The sequence below is a fragment of the Setaria viridis genome, chromosome 6 (assembly GCF_005286985.2).
Source record: "Setaria viridis chromosome 6, Setaria_viridis_v4.0, whole genome shotgun sequence".
NCBI classification, from domain to species: domain Eukaryota; kingdom Viridiplantae; phylum Streptophyta; class Magnoliopsida; order Poales; family Poaceae; genus Setaria; species Setaria viridis.
In genome coordinates this window covers 34,003,621-34,029,082 of record NC_048268.2, presented here as the reverse complement: position 1 = coordinate 34,029,082, position 25,462 = coordinate 34,003,621, and the positions used below count along the sequence as shown (strand labels likewise).

The 25,462-nt window shown below is 47.5% G+C and overlaps 7 protein-coding genes across 7 annotated transcripts; 6 read left to right on the top strand and 1 right to left on the bottom strand.

Moving 5' to 3' along the window:
• The first annotated feature begins 366 nt into the window (after window positions 1-366).
• Window positions 367-2,131, top strand: LOC140223047 (uncharacterized). Its single transcript, XM_072294384.1, has 2 exons — window positions 367-790; window positions 1,687-2,131. The coding sequence occupies exons 1-2, from the start codon at window positions 641-643 to the stop codon at window positions 1,750-1,752; spliced, it is 216 nt and encodes a 71-aa protein (XP_072150485.1). The 5' UTR covers window positions 367-640; the 3' UTR covers window positions 1,753-2,131.
• A 1,131-nt stretch (window positions 2,132-3,262) lies between these two features.
• Window positions 3,263-6,301, top strand: LOC117861170 (GDT1-like protein 4). The gene is made up of 9 exons (XM_034744684.2): window positions 3,263-3,489; window positions 3,587-3,652; window positions 3,771-3,881; window positions 3,989-4,087; window positions 4,204-4,276; window positions 4,925-5,010; window positions 5,358-5,441; window positions 5,676-5,735; window positions 5,852-6,301. The coding sequence occupies exons 1-9, from the start codon at window positions 3,400-3,402 to the stop codon at window positions 6,038-6,040; spliced, it is 858 nt and encodes a 285-aa protein (XP_034600575.1). The 5' UTR covers window positions 3,263-3,399; the 3' UTR covers window positions 6,041-6,301.
• A 99-nt stretch (window positions 6,302-6,400) lies between these two features.
• Window positions 6,401-7,647, bottom strand: LOC117861171 (uncharacterized). Its single transcript, XM_034744685.2, has 2 exons — window positions 7,519-7,647; window positions 6,401-7,221 (listed from the first exon to the last, which is right to left on the bottom strand). Exon 2 carries the CDS (start codon window positions 7,157-7,159, stop codon window positions 6,401-6,403), a length of 759 nt encoding a protein of 252 aa, XP_034600576.1. The 5' UTR covers window positions 7,160-7,221; window positions 7,519-7,647.
• Window positions 6,987-14,844, top strand: LOC117861169 (ubiquitin carboxyl-terminal hydrolase 2). The gene is made up of 5 exons (XM_072294385.1): window positions 6,987-7,138; window positions 8,953-9,528; window positions 9,929-10,729; window positions 11,275-12,133; window positions 14,032-14,844. The coding sequence occupies exons 2-5, from the start codon at window positions 8,958-8,960 to the stop codon at window positions 14,276-14,278; spliced, it is 2,478 nt and encodes an 825-aa protein (XP_072150486.1). The 5' UTR covers window positions 6,987-7,138; window positions 8,953-8,957; the 3' UTR covers window positions 14,279-14,844.
• A 1,158-nt stretch (window positions 14,845-16,002) lies between these two features.
• On the top strand, window positions 16,003-18,271 carry LOC140223074 (ubiquitin carboxyl-terminal hydrolase 2-like). The gene has a single exon (XM_072294498.1). It carries the CDS (start codon window positions 16,905-16,907, stop codon window positions 18,219-18,221), a length of 1,317 nt encoding a protein of 438 aa, XP_072150599.1. The 5' UTR covers window positions 16,003-16,904; the 3' UTR covers window positions 18,222-18,271.
• Window positions 18,272-18,672: 401 nt separating this feature from the next.
• LOC117861440 (uncharacterized) lies at window positions 18,673-19,833 on the top strand. The gene has a single exon (XM_034745000.2). The coding sequence runs from the start codon at window positions 18,673-18,675 to the stop codon at window positions 19,831-19,833; it is 1,161 nt and encodes a 386-aa protein (XP_034600891.2).
• A 2,934-nt stretch (window positions 19,834-22,767) lies between these two features.
• LOC117861965 (uncharacterized) lies at window positions 22,768-24,402 on the top strand. The gene has a single exon (XM_072294634.1). It carries the CDS (start codon window positions 23,299-23,301, stop codon window positions 24,127-24,129), a length of 831 nt encoding a protein of 276 aa, XP_072150735.1. The 5' UTR covers window positions 22,768-23,298; the 3' UTR covers window positions 24,130-24,402.
• Window positions 24,403-25,462: the final 1,060 nt, after the last annotated feature.

Below are 25,462 nucleotides of genomic sequence, written 5' to 3'. Positions count from 1 at the left end.
AATGCAACTGCATTTCAGGTTGTTGTTGAGTGATGAATCATATAATCACTCTCTCGAGCAAAGAAAGGTAAATCCTTCTCTGAAGCGACAAAAGCCTAGTGGGACTTGCATGTTTTTTTCCCCTCAACCGTATAGAAATTGAAAACTTTTTCATGTGAAATTCAAATATCCCTGAAACACGGATATCTTTTTTTCCCTAATCCTACAAATTTTGAACTTGTACGAAATTCATATATCCGAAACAGGATCTGAAGATGCATAGATGTTCAATCTCCCTTCCAGTCAGTCCTCACGGCTAGCCTCCCCTCATCTTTTATCCATCGTTTGATCGACATCCGACGGACGTGGGCTACGCATTTACCTCTAGGCGAGGCTCCTGAGACGCCGGCCGAACCCCGATTCCGTTCCTCTCGTCGTCCCTTCCCCTCCACCCTCTCCACCGCAGCGCGACTTCACCGCCCGATCGGGGCCTCCCGCCCTCCCCTCCGCCGCACCCCACGCCGCCGGACGGCCGGAGATCCGGTACCTGCGCTCCCCCCTCTCTCACCTCTACTGCGAGGGGCGTGCCTGGCCTTCGTGACGCTGACCTCTTGGATCCGGCGGAAGCAAGAGTAGAGGAATCCACGAGCGATCGGGAGCGATGCGGCAGCAGCGGGGCGGGAGGAGGGGGGACGACCCGGGGCTCCTGACGAGGGCCGTGGACAAGGTGTTCCGCTTCGTCCGCCTCGCCGAGTTCGAGATCCTCTTCGTCCTCTTCTTCCTCGTCGCCTTCCTCCTCTTCAAGGACCTCGTAAGCACCCACAGCAACCCAGTATGGCAGTATCTCTCCCCCGAACACAGAATGAGATCGAGTAGGGTAGTTCAATGCCTCAATTCGCATGGCGCGTTTGGTCAATTTGGCACTGCGTGGCCATGATTTTTGAATAGTATACAGTAGTTCCATTCGAATACGAATGTGTTAAATGGTTGTTAAGTTCTCAGCTGAAATCACAGAAGGTTAGTGAATGCAGATACTCTTCATCCATATAGCTTAGAATTTTCCCTATCCCTAGTGTAGATAATAACTGGTAGAATTGTGGTATTTTTATCCATATTAGATCTTGAGAAATTTCTTTAAAAAAAGATCTTGAGAAATTCCCCCGTGCTGATGACTATGGGAATTACACTGTTTAAGTGTTTGGCAGAAACCACTAGTTTTGAGTTCACATGCATTGTTGAGATTTAGCCATCCGAATATATTTGATTGGAGACCTAGCTATTTCCTTGAAATGATTATTAAGAAATCAGCTGAAATCATAGATGTTATAGTAGCTTACTGAATACAAATACTTTCCTTCGCACAACTTGGAACCTTTCGTTGTTGATTGAATGGCGGGTATTATGCATTTCTCAAAAAACAGGCATTTTTTTTTTGGTGGGGGGTCCATGGTAGGCCTTTCTGGCATATGAATTATGATGTTAGAATAAAAAACACCATTTGGAATAGATATAAACGTCATATGCATTTCCTTGGTTTGGTCATCCAGACTGTTTGATCTGGATGCCTACCTGTTACATTGACATGTCTCAGTGGCAAATCATGTCCTTGTGTGAGTTAGTTACCTCACTATAGATGAATGCAGATTGTTTTATCAGGTATTTTGGAACTTTTGTCTTACACCGATTATTGAATGAATTTTGCTGCAGATGTCGCGACCTGAATACAATCAGATCTTTGTCAAGAAGCCTGATCTAGGTGACCCCTGGCCTTAGAGAGTACAGATCATATAATGTTCTTAGTTGTAGCTTGGTCTTTTCTTTTGAGTTGTGTTGCAAAGTACATTCTTCTTTGAAAGGCTGTGTGACCCCCCCCCCCCCCCCCCCCACCCCCCCCGCGCGTTTTTTGTACTGTCAGGAACATTTTTATGACTACTTAGAGTATTCTCTCAGTGACGGTGAATATATTTAGGTAGTCATCTTCTTTACTTCAAGAGGAAATTTTCATGTCAATATTGCTATGCAGCCATACTGAGGTTGTTGCCAGCAGGCAGCAGTTATTGTTCACTCTGTTTATGTTGTGTGAGGTCCCATGAGTTCTAAGTGAAATTGATCTTATTAGTGATAAGGTGCACCACCCATGGCACTTAAATCAGTTACTTTGCAGTGCTTTTAATAATTGACAGATTATTGCTGGGTGATGAGAAGGTCCCTACTATATAAGTATATAACTTCAAAAATTATGTGCCATTGTGATATAAGTTCAGATTACTGACTTGGCAGGATCCAGGAAATGCGAAAAATTATTGCTGCAGTTTTTTTTCATGGTAACCTCTTTGGTTGGATTATCTAAGAACTGGCATCGTCCTAGAAGGTTTGGTCAGCTCCAAAAGTTGGCTGGATTATCCAAGAACTTGGTTATGCTTTTGTTAGCACGAGCGAGTACTCACTCATATCCGATGCCAAGGAATGACACTCTGGCTGTCGGTGGGCGAAAGATAGAAACAAAGACAGTGGGATTCGGTTTTTGGACAGACATCAAATACACTATGTAGTAACTGTCTAACTGACAGTACATAAGAGAGAGGGAATGACTCATTTTCTTTCCCAAAAAGGAGAGCTGAAGAATTATAATTTGGTAGTTAAACGTTCATTCCAAAGTCATTGCGTATCAGAGGTACCAGGGATTGGGGGATTCAGTTTTCACACTCCATGAAGCAAAGAACCCTAGGTCCGTAACCCTGGTCAAAGCAATTCTTTTTCGTTGATGCTGCGGCAGCTTCGGAGTGAGGTAACCCTGGTCCGTAACCCTGCGGCATCACCAGATTCGTCGCACATTCACGTGTGTGCACGCGTCAACGTCGTTACGTGAGATCCAACCTAACGGGAGCGTCAAAGGGTGAATAAAAGAAAATCCTCTGGTGAGCAGGTTCGGCGGAAGTTGGCGTACGCCAACTCAATTTGAGTGCTCGAGACACTCTGAAAGAAGATACGTACAAGGATACTCGGGTGGATTCTGCATTTCTGACGAAAAGTTTCCGAATCCTGTTCGCCTCAAGCAACACTCTCTGACGAAAAGTTTGAACGGAAATGGTCTTTCAAAAATTCGTCAAGATGTTCGAGGCTGATTTAATCTAAATTTTGGCTGAATTTCGTTTCCTAAACGGCACGGCGCGTCGGCGGCAAGGTGGAGCCCGACGCGAATGGCACGGGAAGGGAACGCGGAACGGGCAGTGTTCAGGGTGGGCCCGTCGCCTCCGCTCCTTTTAACTCCTCGGCCATCCCGACGCCGCACGCGGGTCGCCCGGCTGGCTGCCCCTACTCCGCGCCACTCCTCCGAGATCCCGTCCCCGCCTCGCCGCGCCGACAGGCCCCCCGCCCGACCTGCCGCACGGATCTCGCCTCGTCTCCCGCTCCGTCGCGATGCACGGGCGCGCGGCCGCCGCGGCCCTCCTCGTCGCCCTCGCCCTCTCCGTTTCCATTTCCGCCTCCGCCGCCGCTGGCGCGGACCAGGTCAGCATTTCCCACCAGCTCCCCGTCCTTCCCCCGTTTCGTCTCCGCGCAGGGCTCTTACAGTCTTGCGTTCCGGGTTCTGCGTTCCTGTCGTCAGGTTGCTGATGGCGCTGCCGCGAATGGCACCGGCGCTGGCGCCGCCCGCCTGGACCGCCGCACAAAGGTGAGCATGTGCATGCTGTGTGTCTGAAGTCTGGACAAGCCAGAGCATTTGCTCTGAAGGCTGGGTTTGTCCAGTACGTATCTCTGAACGCCTCCCTCCCGTGTGTTATCCTTCTCAGATGTTCCTCCACACGGCGCGGGCGCGCGGGGCCGCGGCGGGGGCGCAGGAGCCGGGGCTGGGGCTCTTCGATGCTTTCTTCGCCAGCCTGTCCATGATCGTCGTCAGCGAGGTGAGATTGCCGCGGCGCCGGCGTCCATCCCTGGGCTTGCTTCTGCTCCTGCGTGTATACGTCCCTCGGAACATGTTTCTGAATTTTCTGTGTCTTCTGGCCTGAAGATTGGCGACGAGACGTTCATCATCGCGGCGCTGATGGCGATGCGGCACCCCAAGTCGACGGTGCTCTCTGGCGCGCTGTCGGCGCTGTTCGTTATGACAGTAGGTGAAACTGAAGCTTTGGCAGTTTGCCTTATTTCAGGTGTTGTGGTGGACTAAAATGGATTCAGGTTTGGTCTAACTGATCCTTCATTGGGCTTGGTGTTGCCTTCTTTCAGGTGTTGTCAACTGGGCTAGGCAGAATTGTTCCAAACTTGATATCAAGGAAGCACACTAACAGCGCAGCAACTGGTATGTCAAAACTGACTGGTAGAGGTCGTAGAGGTTGGGGAATAATGATCCAACCATCCGAACAAATGAGTAGTAAAAACTGTTGATTACTATTTGTTTCAGTCCACCTGAAGTGGTACACTAGATGTTACATACATGCATGTACTCAAATTAAAATTCAGGTGTTAGATATGTATACTTGAAATTTACTGGGGTGCATAAATGTGAGGAAATAGAACTAGTACAAATTGTCACGGTGTTATATGATTGAATATTTATGCTTCTCCACAGTATGCTGCTAATTTTTGTTGCATCCAAGTGCCTCGTAATTGGAACTGTACATAACAGACCAACGTATAGGTTCTTCTTTCAATGAAGTTAGTGAATGAGTACATTTGTTAGGCCACTCCTTAATCATGGATATTCATTATAAGAGCAAATTCTAAATTTAATCACTGGAAACAAAGAATGGTACAAAGAACTTATTGAGCTTCAAAGGTCTTCTCTTGGGTGTATGTAGATACTCTTTTGAACACAAATACTTTTAATCTCATGATCTTTTTAGCTATGATATGTAACCGGAATATCAGTTTAGTTCTGTTCTTCTGTAGCATGCACCAGTTCATTCAGTGATGTCGTATCTCCTCTTTTGGTATTTTTGTGTTTCAGTCCTTTATGCATTCTTTGGGCTTCGTCTGCTGTACATTGCCTGGAGGTCAGATTCCAAGGCATCACAGAAAAAGGAAATAGAAGAAGTATGTATAATTTCTTATCAGCCCTCCACCCTCTTTTCATTTACATAACAGGCAGCACCCATCTGTGCTAGATATAGACATATAGTGTAAAGGACTTAAGTCCATAATTACTCAGAGTTCCCTAAAAGTTACTATTCAGGATCATACCGTGCTTGAAAGTTGAAAGTTAATTTCTGATATAAAGAGTTACGCAACTAACTATTCATTACTTGGCAAGATGACATTTTGTGCTGTATAGTTGCGCTATTTTGTGTATCCCTACTGTGCGCATTAGTTACAGTGACCTGTTAGTTGTCATGATCAGTCTCTGTTCAGCTTATATGTTATTTATTTTTTGACACATACAGGTAGAGGAAAAGCTGGAAGCAGGTCAAGGGAAGTCAACATTTAGACGTGTTTTCTCAAGATTTTGCACTCCTATTTTCTTGGAGGTAGATTTCCCTCCCTTCTCATTTTACGCTATTTCATTTCCAGAAACTTATGTTTACTGGCATCTGATTCTGCAATCATTTTACTTTCTTCGAGAGGATCTATAATCCTTTTCAACAGTGCTTGTTTGTGTTAACTCTAGTAGTTGATGTACAATGCTTAAAACATATCATGGCTGATGCTGCACCTATCTAATGTTTTTAACTGATTTTATGTATTCCTTGTTTTGGTTTCAGTCATTTGTGTTGACCTTCCTAGCGGAGTGGGGTGACCGGAGTCAGATAGCTACGATCGCGGTATGGCTCAGTTACATCTTCTAATCAAACTCCAAGCTCTTCCATGTCCACTCAAATTCATAATTTAACCCACAAAGAAAATCGTAACTGAACTTCGAGCATTGACTTCAATGCAGCTGGCGACGCACAAGAACGCGATTGGTATCGCTACGGGAGCAACCTTGGGGCACACCATCTGCACATCGATTGCGGTGGTGGGTGGCAGCATGCTGGCGTCCAAGATATCTCAGGGCACGGTAGCGACCATCGGAGGCCTCCTCTTCCTTGGGTTCTCGCTTTCGTCATATTTCTACCCGCCATTGTAATAGTTCCTCCTGCCCTGCCTGTCATCCTTCAAGTTCCTCCTGCTCGCGCCTATTCGTTTGTTGCTCAGCCACTCCCTAACCTCTGTGCCCCTCACCTTGGTCCTTGGCCATCATTTCTCATCTGATCCAGTGATCCTTGGCCTGTGGCATAGGATTTTTTGCTGTACCAGTGTACACGGATATGAGATATGAGAAGTAGGGATACAATCAACGCAAATTACTAGTAGTTACGGATTCCAATTCAGTAAATCTGTATCTACACATCGTGTCCTTGTTAGTTACATACAGTTCATCGTCTCGTTTTTCCTGCAACGGGTGCCATTCATGTTCATCGATGGCAATCTGCCATTAGCAGGTGAGCTAGTAGTTGAACCACCACCGCCAGCGGCCGATGATCTTGCCGACGTACTCGTGGTGGTGCGGCTTCGTCCGGCACATGGTGGGGAACACCCCGAGCACGTGCCGGCACTCCCTGAGCACCACGTCCCCCACCAGCGTCTTCTCCCGCCCCTGCCTTGGCGCCGGCGCGGCGGCCGGAAGCGAAGCCGCCGGAACCAATGATGGGGCCGGACCCGGCGCTGGCGCCGGCGCTCCCGGATCCTCCTCCGACTCCGACACCTTCGCCGCCGGCACGGGGCCGTGGCGCAGGTGCTTCCCGGTGACGAGGAACATGTGGCCGTCCTGGAAGAGGTATCGGCACCCGCCGCGGTCGACGCGGCACTGCGGCGCCCAGGCGGCGGTGCTGTTGAAGACGACGACGTCCTGGAGGAAGTTGCCCATGTAGCCCCACTTGCAGAAGATGACGTAGGGATCGGCCTGCGGCTGGAAGAAGGCCTGCTGGAGCTTGTAGGGATCGAGGATGAAGTAGTGGAAGTACTCCCAGTTGCCGGAGAAGGCGGCGCGGCAGCTGAGGATCATCTGGCCCCCCGTCATGGTGCTCAGCATCGACACCGAGTGGTTCCGCCCCGGCGGCGCCGGCGCCGAGCCGTCGTCCCGGGGCTCCGCCGCGTGCGGGGACAGCATGCCCACGATGATCACCACCGAAGGGATCGCCACGAACACGAACGGGATCGAGATGATCGTCAGCTTCCGGAGCAGGTCCTTCTTCTTCTCCTCCATTAATTGTCGATTGTTTGGACTGCCGGCTTTTCTTGCTCTTCCTCTCGCCTCCCCTGATTGCCCTGCATTGCTCATCACGCTCACGTTGCGGTGCTTATATTTAGAAGATTGAAATCTATTTATGGCATCTGTTCTTCAAAAAACAGATGGCTCGAATTGGCCACATCTTTGTTTGATTATTTGAATCCGATAGACGAAATGACGAATTGACAAATGTATGGTCCATTGAATATGTGATTGCATGCAAAATATCCCCAAATTGCAAGCATGGGAAGACAAGGCAGATGCAGAATGGTGAGGTAAGAATATGCATGCGTATGGATCAAGAGCAGGAGAAACCGAGAAGTGCGATGCATTACCTTCGGACCAGCCTGAATTCCCCAGGAATTTCACAAGAAACAACTCAATCCCCACCGAAATCTAGAGAAAGAACCCTTTGTGATACGTATGCATTGCGCATTGAGAGAGGGACAGGGGCTTGGAGGAATAATGGAGGCAAATGGGAAGACAATAGAGGTCCACGTTGCCTTATATAGGCATGCGCATGCGTTACGTCTGTCAACACCAAATTTGAGCTGGGGATGTTTGTATCTAAGCACTTTGTTAGCAGTTAATTTGCAACCGATATTTGGCATGCCAAGAACCTTAGGATTAATTGTAGAATGAGAGCCAAATGTGAGCTGTTTCTAGGGCTAGATTGCAACCCTGACTGTGGCTGGATTTCAAAACATTTGGTTTTTTTTATTTGATGAAAAAGAAAATGCGCTTTGTTTCTCGTTTTAAAAATTTCTTAATTTCTTTGGATACAAGCTTCAAACATCCATATCTTCCGGAAATGCCCCCATGAATCTTAACATATACTGCATGTGGTTGGGTTTATTTGTGCCTAATTTCCAACATGAATAGTCCCTGCCTTTTGTAGGTTGTGTGAGCCATAAAATGGCTGCATCAGTCAATGATGGTCCCTATAGTTTCAAAAAAAAAAAATGGAGGATTGAGTAAATCCAAATGGAACCTGGGCCAGGCTAAGCTTGGCAAAGGAGGCTTGCGCATGGCCCAACGTGGCACGGCCCCGCCCAACTAACTCGTCCATCTCTGCAGCCCAATAACAGGAGCCACCAACCCGTCTCTATCTCCCCCACAAAACCCCAACCGCACCAACGGAAGAAACCAGCGCGAAATCATTTGCTTCTCTGCCGCCCCTCCCTCTCCAAACCCCCTTCCCCTTCCCTCCCGGGCTCGCCGCACGAACCCGAGCGGCCCTGCCGTCTTCCGGTAAGCCTTTCCCCCGGCGCTGTTCCTCCGATTCTCTCTCTCGCTCGGTGGATTGGTGTTTTACTGGTTCGGATCCCGGAATCCGGGGTCGCCGTTCTTGAATTGATCCCCCCCGCCAGAATGGTTTTCGTTTCGCGCGCCTTCTCGATTGATTTCATTTTCGCCCCAACCCTCTGGTTCTCCGCCTTTCAGGTTTCTTGGTTCAATCCCTGGCCCGTCGGCTCTTGATCCTAGTCAGAATGGTTGCGGTTTCGGTTGTTCTTGATCGATCCTTATTCCCTCTGGTTCTCCGCCCTTTTGCGTTCTTGGTTCATCCCTCGTCCGTACGGTTCTTGGCAGCAGTTCTTGGTCCTCTGCGGAACGCTCGATTCCTCACCGTTTTCTTGGATTTTCCTCCTGTTTCCCCGCCTCTCTAGCTTTCCTGGGTCATGCGCATTCCGCAGCGTTCTTGATTGTTTGGTGGTTTTGGGTTTGATGGACTCACGCGGCTCTTCTTTCTCGTGGCTCCTTTGCTCCAGGCGCGATGGGGAAGAAGACGCCGCCGAAGGGGGAGCTGGAAGGGAGCCCGCGGAAGGCGAAGGTTCCGCGCCTGGACCTGCCGGCTCTGGCTGCCGCGGCGTCGGCGCCGGAGGCGAGCAATCTGGTGGAGGAGGGGGCGGAGGGGACCAGCGGCAACAATCGGTGCAACCACGTCCTCACTGTCAGTGCTCGCACGAGGTTGAGTTCGTCGTTGCTATCCAAGAATGACGCAGGGAAGTGCGTGGGTTGTCGGCGCGAGGACGCGAAGGGTCGCCGTTACCGTAAGCAACGGCCCGAGGAGAGCAGTATCTTGATGTGCCTGGAGTGCGGCCGGCATCTCTGCTGTGGGGTTGGGGGGATTGAGTACCCGTTTGGACACTCTCGGGCGCACGCCATGAAGAAGCGACACTGGGTTGCTGCTCTGTACGATGATGCAGAAAAAGGATACTGCTTCAAGTGCAATGCTGAGGTGGGAATGCCGGCCGAATTTGAGGTTGATGGTCGTGTGATTGGAATGGATGTGATCCGCGATGTTGTCAGTTCGTTACCGAAGCGCGTGCCCCGGCTGCGTTGTGGTATGTTTTCCCCGGGCATTTCTATTCCTGTCGTTTGTTCTATGTGGCTCCATGGTTTTTCTGCTTCTTGAATCCGCGGCGCCGTTCTCGATCCTCGTCATAACGTTTGCTGATTTCGTGTTCTGCTATTTTTTCCCTCTTACATGCAGCCTCTGAACTTCTTGGTACCATGAATGGTCCGTACAGGTCTTGGGGTGCGGTTCTTGAATCTTAATCCTCGCAGGAGTGTTCGATTTCTCGTCTTCTTTGGGGGGGGGGGGGGGGGGGGGGGGGTTTCTCCGATTTCCCAAAATTCTTTAGCTTTCTTGGATCATCCGCATTTGTAGGGTTGTCGCATGTTTGGTGGTTTCGGGTTGAATGGGTTTACACATTCTTCTTTCTTGTGGTTCCTATGTTCCAGGCGTGATGGAAATGACGGGCCAAATTCAGGCAGAAGGTCGTGCATCTGGGTTTGGTGTGGTCCCCGGTCCTATCAGTGGGTTACCGAATCTCAGAGACAGACGGCACAACCATGAGTTCGGATCAGCTAATACGCAAGGCTATGCTATCAAAGGGATACCAAATATCGCAAACACATGCTACATGAATGCAATTCTGCAGTGCCTCCTTGCGCTTGATAAACTGCGGGCAAGGCTGTTAGAACCGGATGATAAGGGTCTCTGTGCGTTGGCACTCAAGGAGCTTTATGAGGAGACGACAAGTGCTGCAGGAGGCTTGCTGAACCCACAGAAAATCTTGGCATGTGTATGCATGCAGAATCGGGACTTCATAGGTGGTCTTATGCATGACAGCCACGAATTGCTTTCTTCCCTGTGTAATGGTTTGAATGAAGAGGAGATGGCAATTAAAAATTTTGAAAGGAAAACCACTGCTCCTACATTTATCAATTCCATTTTTGGGTTTGAGCTGTCTCAGATACTATCCTGCAAGTGTGGAACTAAATCAGTTACCCATGCTTTCTTCTATGATCTGGAACTGCCAATGCCATCAGTGGGGCATCCAACCAAAAGTGTTGCATCACCACAAACAAGCGAGAGTCTCAAATCTCGACAGATGAATATTGCTGTTCAATTATTTCCAGCACATGAGCAGAGTAACTTGGACAAGATGCAAACAGTTGCTGAAAGTGGTGATTTTCATCTTCTTGGTTCAGAATTGAAAGAGGTGATTTTGGAGGAAACACCTAAACCTTTGGAAGTTGGTGAGTTTATGCGCACTCCTGTACCTACTGAAAAGCCTTGACTGTTCATACCACTTTTGAGGATTCAAAATGCAGGAACTGTGGACACTATGAAACTGCATTTTTTATTGGTTATCTCGCTCAACAAAAGAAAAAAGTTTCGTTTTTTGGAATAGGTGTCCTACACTTTCTAAATGGAGAAAATTGTTTGAGGGCCCTTTGCACACATGGACAGAAGAAAAATTTCAGGAAAACCTTCGGAATGTGTATACAAAAGCGAGCAGGATCTTTTCAGCAGTATTAACATGGCAATGTAGTTTGCCGTAGTGTAGTAGCTAAAACTGCCATTGGAATATAGCTTGGGATGTCGGGTGCTTGCCTTCGATATAATAAATTTTGCTCCAAATGGTTTCTTAACTTAATTATGTGTGGGATTCTTGAAAAGAAAGCTACTACAAATGTGGAGGATAAAGATCCTAAAAAAATATGTAGATGACAGTTGCTGGTTGCATGGTGTCGATACTGCAGATAAAATAAAATAAAATATTATATGCTTGGTTCTGCAGATTTCACTGAAGCGCAACGTATCTGTCAAAGCAAGGATGCTGTACACAGTCCTTTGCAGACTCAGGAGAACGAGGTCTCACGTTTTGAACTTCCGCAAAGGATCATTGAGGTGCCAGTAAAATCTGTTAGTTTTCTTCCTCATAACGTGTCTGATGTCAAAGTTGAGGAAATGAATGAGATGACCGCAGATTCAATAGGATCGATTGAAGACTGCTTGTTACTGTTTCATGAAGGACTGATATGTTGGCGCTGTGATAATTGTGCCAAGGAACAGAAGCAGGCCAGTGCCAACCAAAGTAAAAATGGTGAGCAGATGGTGGGAAGCGCCAATGAAGACACAAAAGTTGTTGGGGACCAGACTGAACAATCAGACAGGACAGTACGCTCAAATGAGAAATCTAGTGGACTGAGTAATTTGTCAGTAGAATGCAAATCATCTTCAAATAGGCAACCTCATGCATCTGATGAACAGAGTCAAATTATACAAACAGTGGATAGAATCACTGAAGGAACAAGCTCGGGGATGAGTTGTGGTGAAAAAGACTCTACTGCTCGCAGCATAACTAGTAAAGAACATGAGTTGCAGCATAACAAGTTCAGAGCCAATAATAGTGAAGTGTATCAGGACATGACGGAGCAATTAGCGATGGATCATAGTTCATACCAATTGAAAGACAAAAAAAATGAGCAGGAAGATAATGTTGGGGATGGTATTCAAACAAATCTTTTTAAGAAACTGCCGCCTGTATTAACTCTTCAGCTTAAGAGAGCTTTCACCTGTTACGAAGTCAGGCTTAAAATGAGTGAGCATGTGAGATTTAAGGAGTATCTTGATGTAGGGCGATTCATGGACCCAAGGTACTGATAGTTCTTCACAATAATATCTTGTACATCTGTGCAGTTCTAAGCTCTAATAAGTTTCTAAATGCATTAGCCTTTTCTCTCCATTTTGTTTCTATTAGCTTCAACAATACACAGAATTCTCTAACAAAGGCTTAAGAGCACATGTCAGTGCTGGCCATTTAGTTGTTTATCCATATTTTGGCGTTCTCATTTGTGATTGTGTGGACTTGTAACCATATACTATGTGCACATTAGATTTTGCAATAAACTACTAGAGTCTTAAAACAAGCATGCTATCATATTGCGCAAAAAATGAGTGGCGTAGAGTATGGTAAGTTCCTGGAAAATTGGATAATTTCCCTTATTTGCATAGAGGTCAAAATTGGATAATTTCCCTCATTTGCATAGAGGTCATTTAGGACAAATCTACTTATCTTTATCTGTGCGGATTAATCTGATTTAGAATAAAGAAAATTGAACAACTGGTCTAATTGCCTTGGAAACATTTGTATTCAGCAGTGCGGTAATGGGTGATAAAAGAATGTAGGTCCTTGTAAGTAATTTATTATATTCACTAAACAGCTGTAACAAAATAATAGTAAAATGAATAGGCAAAGTAATAATTTGTGCATAGAGAGAAAGGAAGAAGTTTTATGTGTAGTAAAATATGCAGCGGTATTGAAAGGTTGAGAAGAAAAAAAGGCCATACAACAAGGGTTCATAAGTTACCAGCATCTTATCAGATTCAAAATACATCGCCCTTTCATAAATGAGGGGAATGGGCCACTGCATATGGTACTTCCATGACACACTATTTTGAACTTGGAACTATGTGAAGGAATTGTAAAGATGCCATTGGTAACATGTCTAAAAAGGTGCATCTGTTGGAACCTGTGCAGCTCTGTGTATTTTTCATCTGTTCACACACAGAGATCTATGTTTTTAAACTAGCTGTAATTCCAGTTTGCGACTGAAGTAGAGGTTTCATTTGTTCTCACACAGCATCTGAAGTAAATGTTCTTTTCTACAGTCTTCTTCTTTTTTTTTTACAATACACAGGAGAGCTGCTGTGTATATTTGTAGTTCTTTTCTAGTTTGATTTTGACCAGCACCATGTTGAACCTACCTTCCATAATCTGTCTTTGGTTGGAAAATGCTTCAGTGAACCAGTTGTAATTGAGTTTATTTGTATGAAAAAACCAATCACATTTGAATATGATGGGGAACACACAAGTCATCTGCTACAAAACCAATCACTATATCGCTTACTTCACTGTAAATTAGATTTATGATATCTAAGAGCTCATTATGTCTGTGTCTGTAGGTGCCTTTTAAATGCCTAACATAGCAGCCTTTGTTTTTTTGGAGAGTTGGATATTAGCTACAGTTCTGACTTCCTGGTGTTGTTATTTCAAAGATAAATGCCTAAAATAAACCTAGTACTTTGTAATGGCGTTCTTAATAATTTTAGAGCCTTTATTTGTTGAAATATTCATTGTTGGATGACTAATCACTTGAGAAGGATCATGGTGTATATCTGATAGACGTCTCTTGTTGACCATGTTCAGTCATGACCAAGAAAGGAATGGCATTTTCATAACATGTTACAATAATTTATAGCCACACATTTGGTTTAATCTTGCTTTGTGTTCTCCAATATTCAGATGACATAGTTTTTTTTTAATAATTGTAGAGCCTTTATTTGTTGAATTATTCATTGTTATATGATTAATCACTTGAGAAGGATCATGGTCATGGGTATTTATCTGGTAGATCTGTTAGAGGTTTCTTGTTGACAGTGTTCAGTTAATGAGGATGTATGACCAAGAGAGGCATGTCATTTTCATAACCAGTTGCATTAATTTATAGCCATACATTTGGTTTAACTTTGCTTTGTTTTTTCCAATACTCAGCTCTGTGGACAAAGGTAATTCCCTCTATCGTCTAGCTGGTGTTGTAGAGCACCGTGGCAGCAAGTCCTTGGTTACAGGACACTATGTTGCTTACGTGAGAGCAAGAAAGCTTGGAAATCAGCAACAGCAGAGCAGCTGCTCATCCTCATGGTTTTGTGCAGACGATAGATACATCAGCCAAGTGACTCTAGAAGAAGTTCTCAAGCGCGAGGCTTACATTCTTTTCTATGAGAGGGTGGAAGGCTAAGACATGGCTAGCATAAGATCTCACAACTAATCAGAATGCAGTCACAAGGATTCAGTTGGTGTACATAGTAGAACAAGCTCTCGATGAAGCTCATTTTTGTCGCAGGGCTTCAAACTGACTGTAATTGGTACCACATTGGAGGTTTTTTTGGTGGTCTTCTCGACACAGCTAAACCGGTTTTTCCAATTACTTTTTGCCTTTTAGGATCAAACTGTGAATAGAATAAGACACGTGGCATTGGTCAGATTGGCAAATCATACAGGCTTTGTAAGGTTGTGTTGGATGCTACTGTTATATGATATATGGTTTACATTACGTTGTGGAGAATTTAGAACATATTCCTTGATGTGTTGGGCAAGCTACATTGTCTGCAATATGATTTATATAAAACTTTGAAGTTGCGCATATTTTGACTTAGTTTTTACCGAAGAGCAGTCTGCAGTGCCAGATAGTTTCTTCTTTCCTCCCCGTGATTGTTCTTGTTTCAGCGTTAATGTTTGATCACAAAAACTTCTCGTTGGGTGCCACTTGAACGATAGTTGGAGTGTTGGACAGTCAGCTACCTGTTTGTTCCCACCTTTGTTCCTAGGCATCCGTGGAGATGAGAGTAGTCTTCCTTCCCTAATTCAACTATCATATTTAGAGAGTGATAAGAAAATAGTGCTCCAGCAGACTACCTTTTCCTTTTCCCAATAATTATTGGGACATCCCAATAATTCACCCTAACTCTCCCTAAATAAAAGAGGAGTTGTGACTCTCCCAATACAGTAGTTGGATTGGGATGAGATTATTGGGAGACTGCAAAAGCAACTCCCCCGATAACGGTAAAAGTGATATTGGGGATATCCACATTAACTAGTTATTGGGAAATATTTATTGGGGGACTGCTGGAGATGCTCACCTTGAAGGTTTGGACATCCTTTAAATCCCGAATTTCTTTTTTTTAGAAAGGGTTGGATTTTTATTGACACATCACTTTTACATCCAAGCCCCTGACCGGGTACCTCAAAGAAGATAAAATTACACATAAGTCCATTACAAGAGCATCGAGTGCCCGTCGTCGTCGCTGATCTTCGCTGCCGCAAGCTGGTCCTCCTCCATCTCCCGCAATGAAGAAGATGACCTAGAATGAATCTTCGGGCCGATTCCCGATTCGAAGAAGAGTCTTCAAATTTTAAGCCCATCAGCATCACATCGTGCTTTTCAACCGTTGAACGTCCCGGGCAAACTCTACTTTCATCAAAAACAGACGCTAGTTGCATCACTGGTAAGCTCCGGCCAACAAGCAACAATGACACAAAGAGAATCCAAGAACACCAGCCCACATACAAGAGCAAGTGGATTCTTAACCTCCAAGGGAAACCTCCTTGCAGGGACAAATTCCCGATGAACACGCCACCGGTGAAAGCATCGAGTCTCCTTCGAACAACAGCCATGTTGTAGGTCACGAATTCAGTGTTGCCATTGATAAGAAAACAAAGAAAAATTCGCCGATGCCAAACCTCCTGCGGATAGTACTGTCGTTGTTGTGCTCCTCCCGCCCATGGACCACCACCAGAACCTGCCCACCATCAACATAGCTGACGCCGAAGAAGCTTGGGAAAGTCTCCAACCTTAACCCTAACCTGCACAAACATAAGATAAGCTAAAAAAACAAGGGAAATTCCGAATTTCTGATCATAATAATCCACGGATTTTTCTTTTTCTGACTAAAAAGGCCCGCACCGCTCGGCCCATGTTGCAAATACGGCTTGGTCCACCTGGGAGAGCCAACCCAACCGCCTCCCGGCTTCAACCCAACCGCCTCCCGGCTTCCGCATCCTCCGCACGGCTTCTCAAATCTCAACTAGCCCCCCGATCAAACAAACAATCTCAACTAACGCCACGCCAGAGCGAAATCATCTGCTTCTCTGCCGCCCTCTCTCCACCAAAACCCCCGCGGCCTCGCCGCAGGCCGCAGCCCGCTCGATCCCGGGCCCCATCGCCGTCTCGCGGTAAGCTTTCCCCGCGCATTCCTCTTCCCACCGTTTGTTCTTGTTGCGTCGATGGTTTCGGTCCTTGAATCCGCGGCGCAGTTCTTGATCCTCGCCGGAACGTCGTGCGATTTCGGTGTTTTGCTGTTGGGGTTTTCTTCCCTTGTTCTTCGCGGCGCGTCTCGGCTATCTTGGTCCAACCCCTATCCCGTACGGCTCTTGATCCTACCCAGAATGGTTGCGGTCTCGGTTCTTCTGTTCTGCGTGCCTCGATGGGTTTTTGGTTCTTGAATCCGCGGCAGCGTTTCGGTTTTCGTGTTGTTCTGATGGGTTTTTTCTTCTCTATTTCTTCGCCTTTTTCTCATCCAGGCCTAATCCCCTACTCCGCACGGTTCATGATCCTTACCAGAATGGTTGCGATTTCGGTTGTCCTTGATTATTTCCCCTCCTCTGGTTCTCGGCCCTTTGGCTTTCTTGGTTCGCCCCTGGTCCGTACGGGTCCATGATCCTCGCCGAGGCGTTCGATTTCTCGCCGTCTTCTTGGATTTTCCCCTAGTTTGCCCCCCTTTCTTGGCTTTCTTGGGTTATCCGCATTCGTAGGGTTCATCATCCATCCGACTCATGTTTCTTGTGGTTCCGTTGTTCCAGGCGTGATGGGGGACACGAGGCCGAGGGGGTGGGAGGCGGGCGAGAGCTCGCGGGATGCCAAAACTCCGCGGCTGGAGTTGCTGGCTACGACGGCGTTGAAGGATCGGTGGGAGGAGTGGCCGGAGGTGACCGAGGACAACGATCGGTGCAATCACGTCCCAAAAGACAGTGCTCACAGGGAGATTTTGGATTCGTCATTGCTATCCGATGACGCAGGGCATTGCGCGGATTGCCAGCGTTCGGAGGAGTCCGTGAATAGCCGTATCTTGGTGTGCCTGGACTGCGGCCGGCAATCCTGCGGGGAATTGGCGAGTTATATCCCATATGGGCACGCTCAGGCTCACGCCAAGCAGGAGCAGCATTGGGTTGCTGCGATGTTCGCCGATCCACAAGCTGGATTCTGCTTCAAGTGTGGATCTGAAGTGGTTGTCTATCCAGAGCAGGAGGAAATGCCAGGCGAAATTCAGACAGGTGGTCATGCGTTTGGAATTGATGTGCACTCGGGTCTTGTCAGTGGGTTACTGAATCTTGGAGACACATGGCATGGCCATGAGTTCGGATCATCTAGTGTGCAAGGCTATGCTATCAGAGGGATACCGAATCGCGGCAGCACATGCTACGTGAATGCAATAGTGCAGTGCCTCCTTGTGCTTGATAAGCTGCAGGAAACTATGTTAGGACCGGATGCTCCGTCCGGTCACCTTGGCCTAGCACTAATGGAGCTTTTTCTGGAGACAAGTGTGGCAGATGATGTGGGAGGCATGCTGAACCCAGATAAACTCTTGAGAAGCATACGCTTACATGCTGACAAGTTCGAACCCTATAAAATGCACGACAGCTATGAACTGCTTGATTCCTTGCGCAATGCTTTGCATAGGGAGGAAAATGAAATTGAGACTCCTAACAGGCAAAGAGGTGCTCCTACAGTAATTGATTCCATTTTCAGGGGTGAACTCTCTTATACACGGTCCTGCATATATTGTGGATCTAGTCAGGCTTCCCACGATGAGATCCGTGACCTCTCACTGGCACTGCCATCAAAGGAGCATCCATCCAGAAGTGCTGCAGCACCACAAACAAGCGTGAGTCTCAAATCTCAACCGAATAAGGCTGCTACTCAATTAATTCCAGCAAATGAGAAGAGTACATCGGAAAAGATCCAATCAGTTGCCAAAAGCGGTGATTCTGACCTTCTTGGTTCAGAGTTGAAAGATGTTGCCGTGGAGAAAACACCTGAGCCTTTGGAAGTTGGTGAGTTTATGCGCTCCTGCATCCATCCAAAAGTCCTGACTGCAGATTCTGGGGATGTCCTAGTGTCCTAGACTGCACCATTGTTGAGGAATCAAAATGCAGGAAACTGTGGAACACTTTCACACTATTATTTTTATTGTCTTGGTCACAATAAGAAAACAAGTCGGATTGGGTCTCCTACACTTTCTAAATGGAGAAAATTGTTTAATGGGACCCCTTTACCCACATGGACTGAAGAAAGAAGAAACCTTCAGGATGTGCATAGATAAATGAGCAGGGTGTTCAGCAGCATTAACGTGGCAACAATGTTTGCTCTAGTGTAGTATTTAAAACTGCCACTAGAATATAGCTTGCTTTTCCAAAAATAAGCTTCACTGGAAATGGTTGCTTAACTTAATCGTGTGTGGGTATTCACAAAAGAAAGCTGCTTCAAATGTGGAGGGTAGAGATCCTAAAAAATACTTAGAGGATGACAATTACTTGTTGCATGATGTTGCTATTTCTGGTAAAATTAAGTATTATATGCTTGGCTATGCAGATTCTTCTGATGTGCAATGTATCTGGCAAAGCAAGGATGTTATACAGGATCCTTTGCAGACTCGGGAGGATAAAGTCTCATGTTCGGAGCTTTCACAAGGGATCATTGAGGCACCACCAAAGTCTGTTAGTGTTGTTCCGGACAACTTGTATAATGTGAAAGTTGAGCAATTGATTGAGATGACAACAGATTCCCACAGTCCAGAAGATATGGGTCCACCTCCACTGGTTGCTCCACTAAGTGAAAATGGTGCACCGATGGCATCAGGCAGCTGTGTAGATCAAAATGACAATGCTGATCCTGGTGATATCATGAATCAGCTGGTAGTTAGTGTACAATCCAAGGAGAACACTTCAATCGTACAATTCACTGCAGAAAACAAAGCAAATGCTCAGAGCAGAGATGTCGTGTATGATAAGGAGGTAGAGGTTAGCAATTCTATACCATCAATTGAGGATTGTCTATCATTGTTTTTTACAGAACAGACGGTAGAACGGAATTGTGATTATTGTCCCAAGGTTCTTGAGGAGCCAAGTACCAATCAAAGTGGAAATGCTGAGAAGATGGTGGCAAGTACCACTGATAACACAGCAGCTGATGGGAATCAGACTGAACAGTCAGACAGGTTAGCAGACCAAACTGAGGAATCTATTGAACCAAACAGTTTGTCAGTAGAATGCAAATCTTCTTCAAATAGGCAACCAGATGATTCTGATGCAAAGAGTGAAATTATACAAACAGTGGAAGCAAATGCGGAAGGAATAAATTCAGGGATGAGTTATGGCGATAAAGAAATTGAATGTCATGAAGGTATTCAAGAAGCTGCAAGTAGTTGCCTTCCAGATGAGAAACAGACCAATCTGTTGGGCACTCATCATAGTGAAAATCTTAGCACGCCAAATCAGGACAGGAGGAAGCAAGTAGAGCTGGATCTTAGTACAAGCCAGTTAGGAGACAACCAAAATGAACAGAAAGAGAGGAGCGGATGTTCTACTGAAACACCTCGTATTACCAAGCTGCCACCTGTATTAACTCTTCATATTAAGAGGTACATCAAGGATGGCTATGACCATCATAAAATTGAAACACATGTGAGCTATAAGGAGTATCTTGATGTAGGGAGATTCATGGACCCCAGGTACTGATAATTCTTTATAGTAATGTTAATACTTCTACACAGTTTTATCACATGTCTGATTGCATAAGGGATTTCTTTTTTGGCCTAACTTATTGCTTCTAGCTTGAAGAATATCTTCTCTAAAATAGCATTTAGAACACATGTCATTATAGGTCAAGGAGTTATTTAGTGACTCCATGTTCTAGTGGTGTTCTCATTTGTGATCATGTGGACATGTCTCCGTAATCCATATACTATGTGCATACTAGTTTTTGACTTTTCAATTCAACAGCTAGAGCTTAAAAACAAGCATATTGTTCATGAAAATGAAGGACATATAGAGCATGCTCGTTTCCTAAAACTTGGATAGCTTCCCTCTTTTGAATTCTGTGAAGGGAATTGCATAACTGCCACCTCTAACATGTTCATAAAGGAGTATTTATCAGTGCCTGTGCAGCTTCCCCTCGAGAAATTTTCAAAAGCTATGCTATGTTTCGTTTGTGCTTATGAAGAAAGGGAATTAAATGTCAATGCAAATGGTCCTACTATGTTTCCAACTAATTGCAGTTCCAGCTTGAGAAAAATAAATTAATTTAATTGTCTTTTTTCTCCAGTCTGATTTTGACCAGAATCCTGTGCTATCTGCCTGTCATAATCTTGTCTTAGATCAAAAACTGCTTTAGTCAGTTAATTGCAGTAGAATGCTTGTCTTATAGAACCGGTCATATTCGAATACGAATTGAGTGGGGGTTATCTGCTACAAAGCCCATTCATATTGGCAGCGTATCACTTTACCTTGGATATTAAAATAAATATACATATAAGTTAAAAAAATTAGAATGATCATATCTTAGAGCTCGTTTGTTCTGTGTTTGTGGGTACCTTTTAAATCCTTAACCCTGTAGCCTTTTTATCTGTTGAATGCTTTGTGTTTGGTATAATTCTTGTGCTGATATTTCTAAGATTGATGGATACATATAAACCTAATATTATGTAATGGCCTTCTTAATATTTGTGAAGCTTTATTTGTTGATTATTTTTGTTGTATGGGTTTTTATTTGTAGGGTTTGCTTGTGAACAATATTCGTTTTTTAGGATTTCTGATCAAGAATGGCATACCATTGTCGATGATAAGTTAATACAATCATTTATAGCCATGCATTTGGTTTACCTACTTTTTTTCTCTAATATTCAGTTCCGTGGACAAAGACAAATCTTTCTATCGTCTAGCTGGTGTGGTAGAGCACATTGGTGGACCGTCAATGAATGCAGGACACTATGTTGCTTACGTGAGAGCAAGAAGGCTTGAAAATCAGCAACAGGAGAGCAGCTGCTCTTCCTCATGGTTTTGTGCAGACGACGGTAACATCAGAGAAGCCACTCTAGAAGAAGTTCTCAAGCGCGAGGCATACATTCTTTTCTATGAGAAGGTGGAAGGCTAAGACATGGCTAGCACAAAGATCCGACGTACTCATCAAAATAACAGTCACAAAACATGCAGATGAATGAGATTAGCTAGCATATTCTTTGGTTGGAAGATTCACTCAGTGTACATGTTTAGGCTCTTGATCAAGTCCATTTTTGTAGGGGGTTCAAACTGACTGCAACTTGTACAAAGTTAGAGTTGTTACGGTCGATCTGGTCAGGCTGATTCATATCCCATTGCTGTTGCCTTTTGCTTGGATCAAACTATGAATGGAAAGGGACACGTGGTAAATTGACTATACAGGCCTTGTAAGAGATTGTACGGATGGTACTGTTGCATGATTCGTTGTGGAAAATTTAGGACATATTCCTTGATTCGTTGAGCTTTTGCCTGAAACTCTAGCATTGTGCAAGCTATATTGTCTGCAATGCGCTTGAAGTTGCAGTTACAGGCTCATTGTTATTTGCTTTAAAAGTTTTTTTGTGGAAGACTAATCTGCGACGCCACAGAGATTATTCTGGTTTCGGCGTTGATGTGTGGTTATAGAAGCTTTCCGCTGGTGTCGCTTAGAAAGAGATGTTCAACGGTCAATTGTCTGCTCCAGCTGTCTCGTCGAAAAAGTTGAACCTCTTGATGGACTGAAGGCGACATTTCTTTCTTTTGTGGAACACGCTCAATGCAAATTTCTCCAGCATGTCTGGTTGGTCAGAGTAGCTGAGTTTTGGGTGTGCTCCATGCTAACATTCCGACTACAGAAAGTGTTGAGGCACAGGTCCATTCTGGGCCTCTTCTGCCGGCACGCAAGTCTTTCAGAGAACGACACGCAGCGTACCGAAGTGGAATTCCCGTGTTGTTCTCCTGCACGGCGAGAGCACCACTGTTTATGTGTTGACAAGTGCGACGCTACGCTGCGTAAACTAAACTTGTGGCAAGCGTGCCCCGCGGTGGCAGCGAGGCCAGCGAGCCCGCCGAGGACGAGGAGGGCGCCAACGTCTTGGAGGAAGCGATCGATGGCGACTCGGAACTTTGGTTTCTCGCCGATGCGATAATGTCGCTGGATACCTCTCCTTTTTGCGTGCGTCTCCCTCTGTCTCCCCTGAGAAGGATGGAGCATGCGACCTCTCATGCTGCGCGGTGCAATCGCCTTCGCTTCACAGAGAGCGTGCAGCGTTTGGAAGGTTCAGCAGCAGCTGTTGCTGGTGTTGCCAGTGATGGAAGTGAAACAGAGCTGGCACGCGGCCCAGGATTACCGGCCCAACCAACGCAACGCGGCCGCAGATGTCGCCTCCTCCGTTCCCATCGTCAACCGGCCCAGACCCCGCAGACTTTGCCATCAGCAGCAATTCAGTCGGCACCCAGCAAAGCACCCACCGTGCACCACCCGGCGCTCGGACGCCTCCGCACTCCGCCGCGCCCCCGGGCACACCACGGCACGGCCCGGGCTCCCCCTCCCCGACAAACGGCATCCCGTTTCACCTTGGCAGATGGATCCACGCTCCCCCCGCCTGCCCGCTCAGCTGACCCACCACCAGGCCCCCCTCCCGACTCCCATGCCCCCTCCACCCTTTATTACTCCCTCCTCGAGCCCTCTCCCACTCCGCGAGCACGAGCGCCGCCGCTGCTGCAAGGCTGCCTGCAACCTTCCAAGCCGCGGATCCGCGAACCCACCCACCACCCAGAGCCAGAAAGCAAAAGCCCGAGGCCGCCCCGAGCCGGCGCCGCAGCAGAAGCAACTCCTCGGCCGGGCGCTGGCACGCAGGCAGAAAACCCCGCAAAAACCAGCCATTTCCGCCCCCAAATCGGTAGCGAGTGAATCCCATCACGCGGCGCCCTCCGGCCTCCCGCCCCTCCGCACGCGAGATCCAAGCCCAAACCCCCCCGCACGCCCCCCCAGGCCGCGCCACGCCCTCACTTATTTAGTCCAAGCGTGCCGCTGCTACCCCTCTCCCCTGCCCTGCCTGCCTGCCGCTCGGAATAGCAGGCGCTTCGCTTCGCTTCGCTTCGGTTCCCCTGCTCCCCTTGTCTTCTCCCCGGCTCGCCGAGTCAGCTGATTGGCCGCGCGACGGGATGGAGGCGGGGAGGTTGATGCGACGCAGCGTCACGCTGGCGGACCAGCTGGCCGCGGTGGGGCCGCCGCAGGCGGTCGGGGCGGCGGCGGGGTCGTGCAACCTCCGCGACCTCCTCAAGCTCCGCGACGAGGACGACCTCGCGGCGGGGCGGCGCGCCGCGGTCACGCTCGCATCCGCCATGGCCGCCGAGAGGCAGGTCTCGCTGCCGTCGGCCTCGCCGTCGGCGTCCACCGCCGCCGCCGCGGCTGCTGTAGCGGCGCGCACCCTCCTCGACATCATCCGGGACGACCAGCCCCCTCCCGCCGCCGCGTCGGGGGACGGCCCCGGCGCTGCCGACCCCTTCCTCGTCCGCCGCGCGGTGTCGCTGCCCGCCCCGACCACGGCAGCCTCCACGCCGGCGGTCGCGCCCGCCTCCGCCTCCCCCGCCCCTTCTCCCGCTCCGCCTCCGCCTCTGCCTCCGCAGCCGCCCGCGGTGGCGGAGGCGGCGGTGGAGGAGGAGCAGGGGGAGAGGGTCTCCCTGATGGCGCTCCTGGAGCAGACCGACAGGCAGTGGAGCGCCGGTGCCGGCGCCGCGGCCCCGCGCGAGGAGGAGGACGTGGCGGGAGCGGAGGCGCTGGAGCTGGTGGAAGACGACACGGAGCCGGGGGCCGGCGCGGGCAGGGGCGTGGTCGCCGGCTGCTGCTGCGTGTGCATGGCACGGGCCAAGGGCGCGGCCTTCATCCCCTGCGGCCACACCTTCTGCCGCGCCTGCGCCCGCGAGCTCCTCGCCGGCCGCGGCCGCTGCCCGCTCTGCAACGCCGCCATCGTCGACGTCCTCGACATCTTCTGACCCCCCCTCTCTCCGCTCGGCCGGCGGCCGGGCGGGCGGTGCCGACACCTCGTCCGGCGAAATGCGCTCGCCGCGGATCGGCCAATCCGGTGCGCCCGCAACGGAAATAGGATCCAGACATAGATAGATCTCCATCTCTCCATCAACTCTTCCCCCGTTCTTGTGCTGCTGCTATTGTGAAAAGATTAGAACATGTCCGACTTCAATTAAAGTGTCATCTGCTGCAAAATTGCGACTTGCTCTTAAAGATCAGCATTCCCTTCCCTTGCTGCACATTTTTCTCTACTTTCCCAAATCCAGAAACCATGCTGGATCAAGATCAAGATCAAGCAAGTTCTTGGTCCTTTCATGAACCAACCAAACTAACCAATCAGTGGAAGTGAGCTGCCACTCTCCCTACCGTGGCCGGTTAAGATTGGTTTTTGACCCGGGATTAGTACCACCGCAATTACTCCCCCTGCTGCAGTCCAGCTAGCAAGCACGCACTGTTTGAAGATCTCAAGGAGAGTCCAGCCGAGGTCGAGAACTCGAGATGCCCTGCGCGTGGCGTTTTAAATTTTATTACTGCTCCCCACTCAGCATTTCCACTGCATGAGTCCATTTACTGCGACTTCGAGCTCAGCTCTCCCTCCATGGAGGAGCGCCTGCCCGTCAACATGCCTTTTTTTAAAAAAACAAAACAGTCAACATTTCAGAGCTCCAGTTTTTCTCCAGTTTGAGGTGTCAGACGTTGAACATGTCAAGCCCTGATTGGAGCGCGTGAAGTCACTACGAGATATGAGAAAATAAAGTTAGGCGCCGGTTCTACGGACTAAACCTCCTGTCACATCGAATGTTTAGATATCGTTTAGATGTCACATTGAACGTTTAGATATCGTTTAGATATTATATTAGATATAGACCGATTATAAAACTAATTGCACAGATGAAGGTTAATTCGCGAGATGAATCTATTAAACCTAATTAGTCCATGACAATGTGATGCTAGAGTAAATATGTGCTAATTATGAATTAATTAGGCTTAATAGATTCGTCTCGCGAATTAGTCTCTATATGTGTAATTAGTTTTATAGTTTAGTCCTCCTAATTAGCATCCGAAGATTTGATGTGACAATTACTAAACTTTAGCTTTAGCTCAAGATCCAAACACCTTAATTCATGAGATCGATGAGATCGAGATAAGATGAGGGTGGTTTCATACGTTCATGACCCCGACCGATGGAGAGATACGCACGACACGTACACGTATGTCAACTTTGGAATACCTTCTCTACTCTATCCGCCGCCGGGCCGTCGTCACCTGCGCGATAAAAAAGCCAGGCAGCCAGTCCTA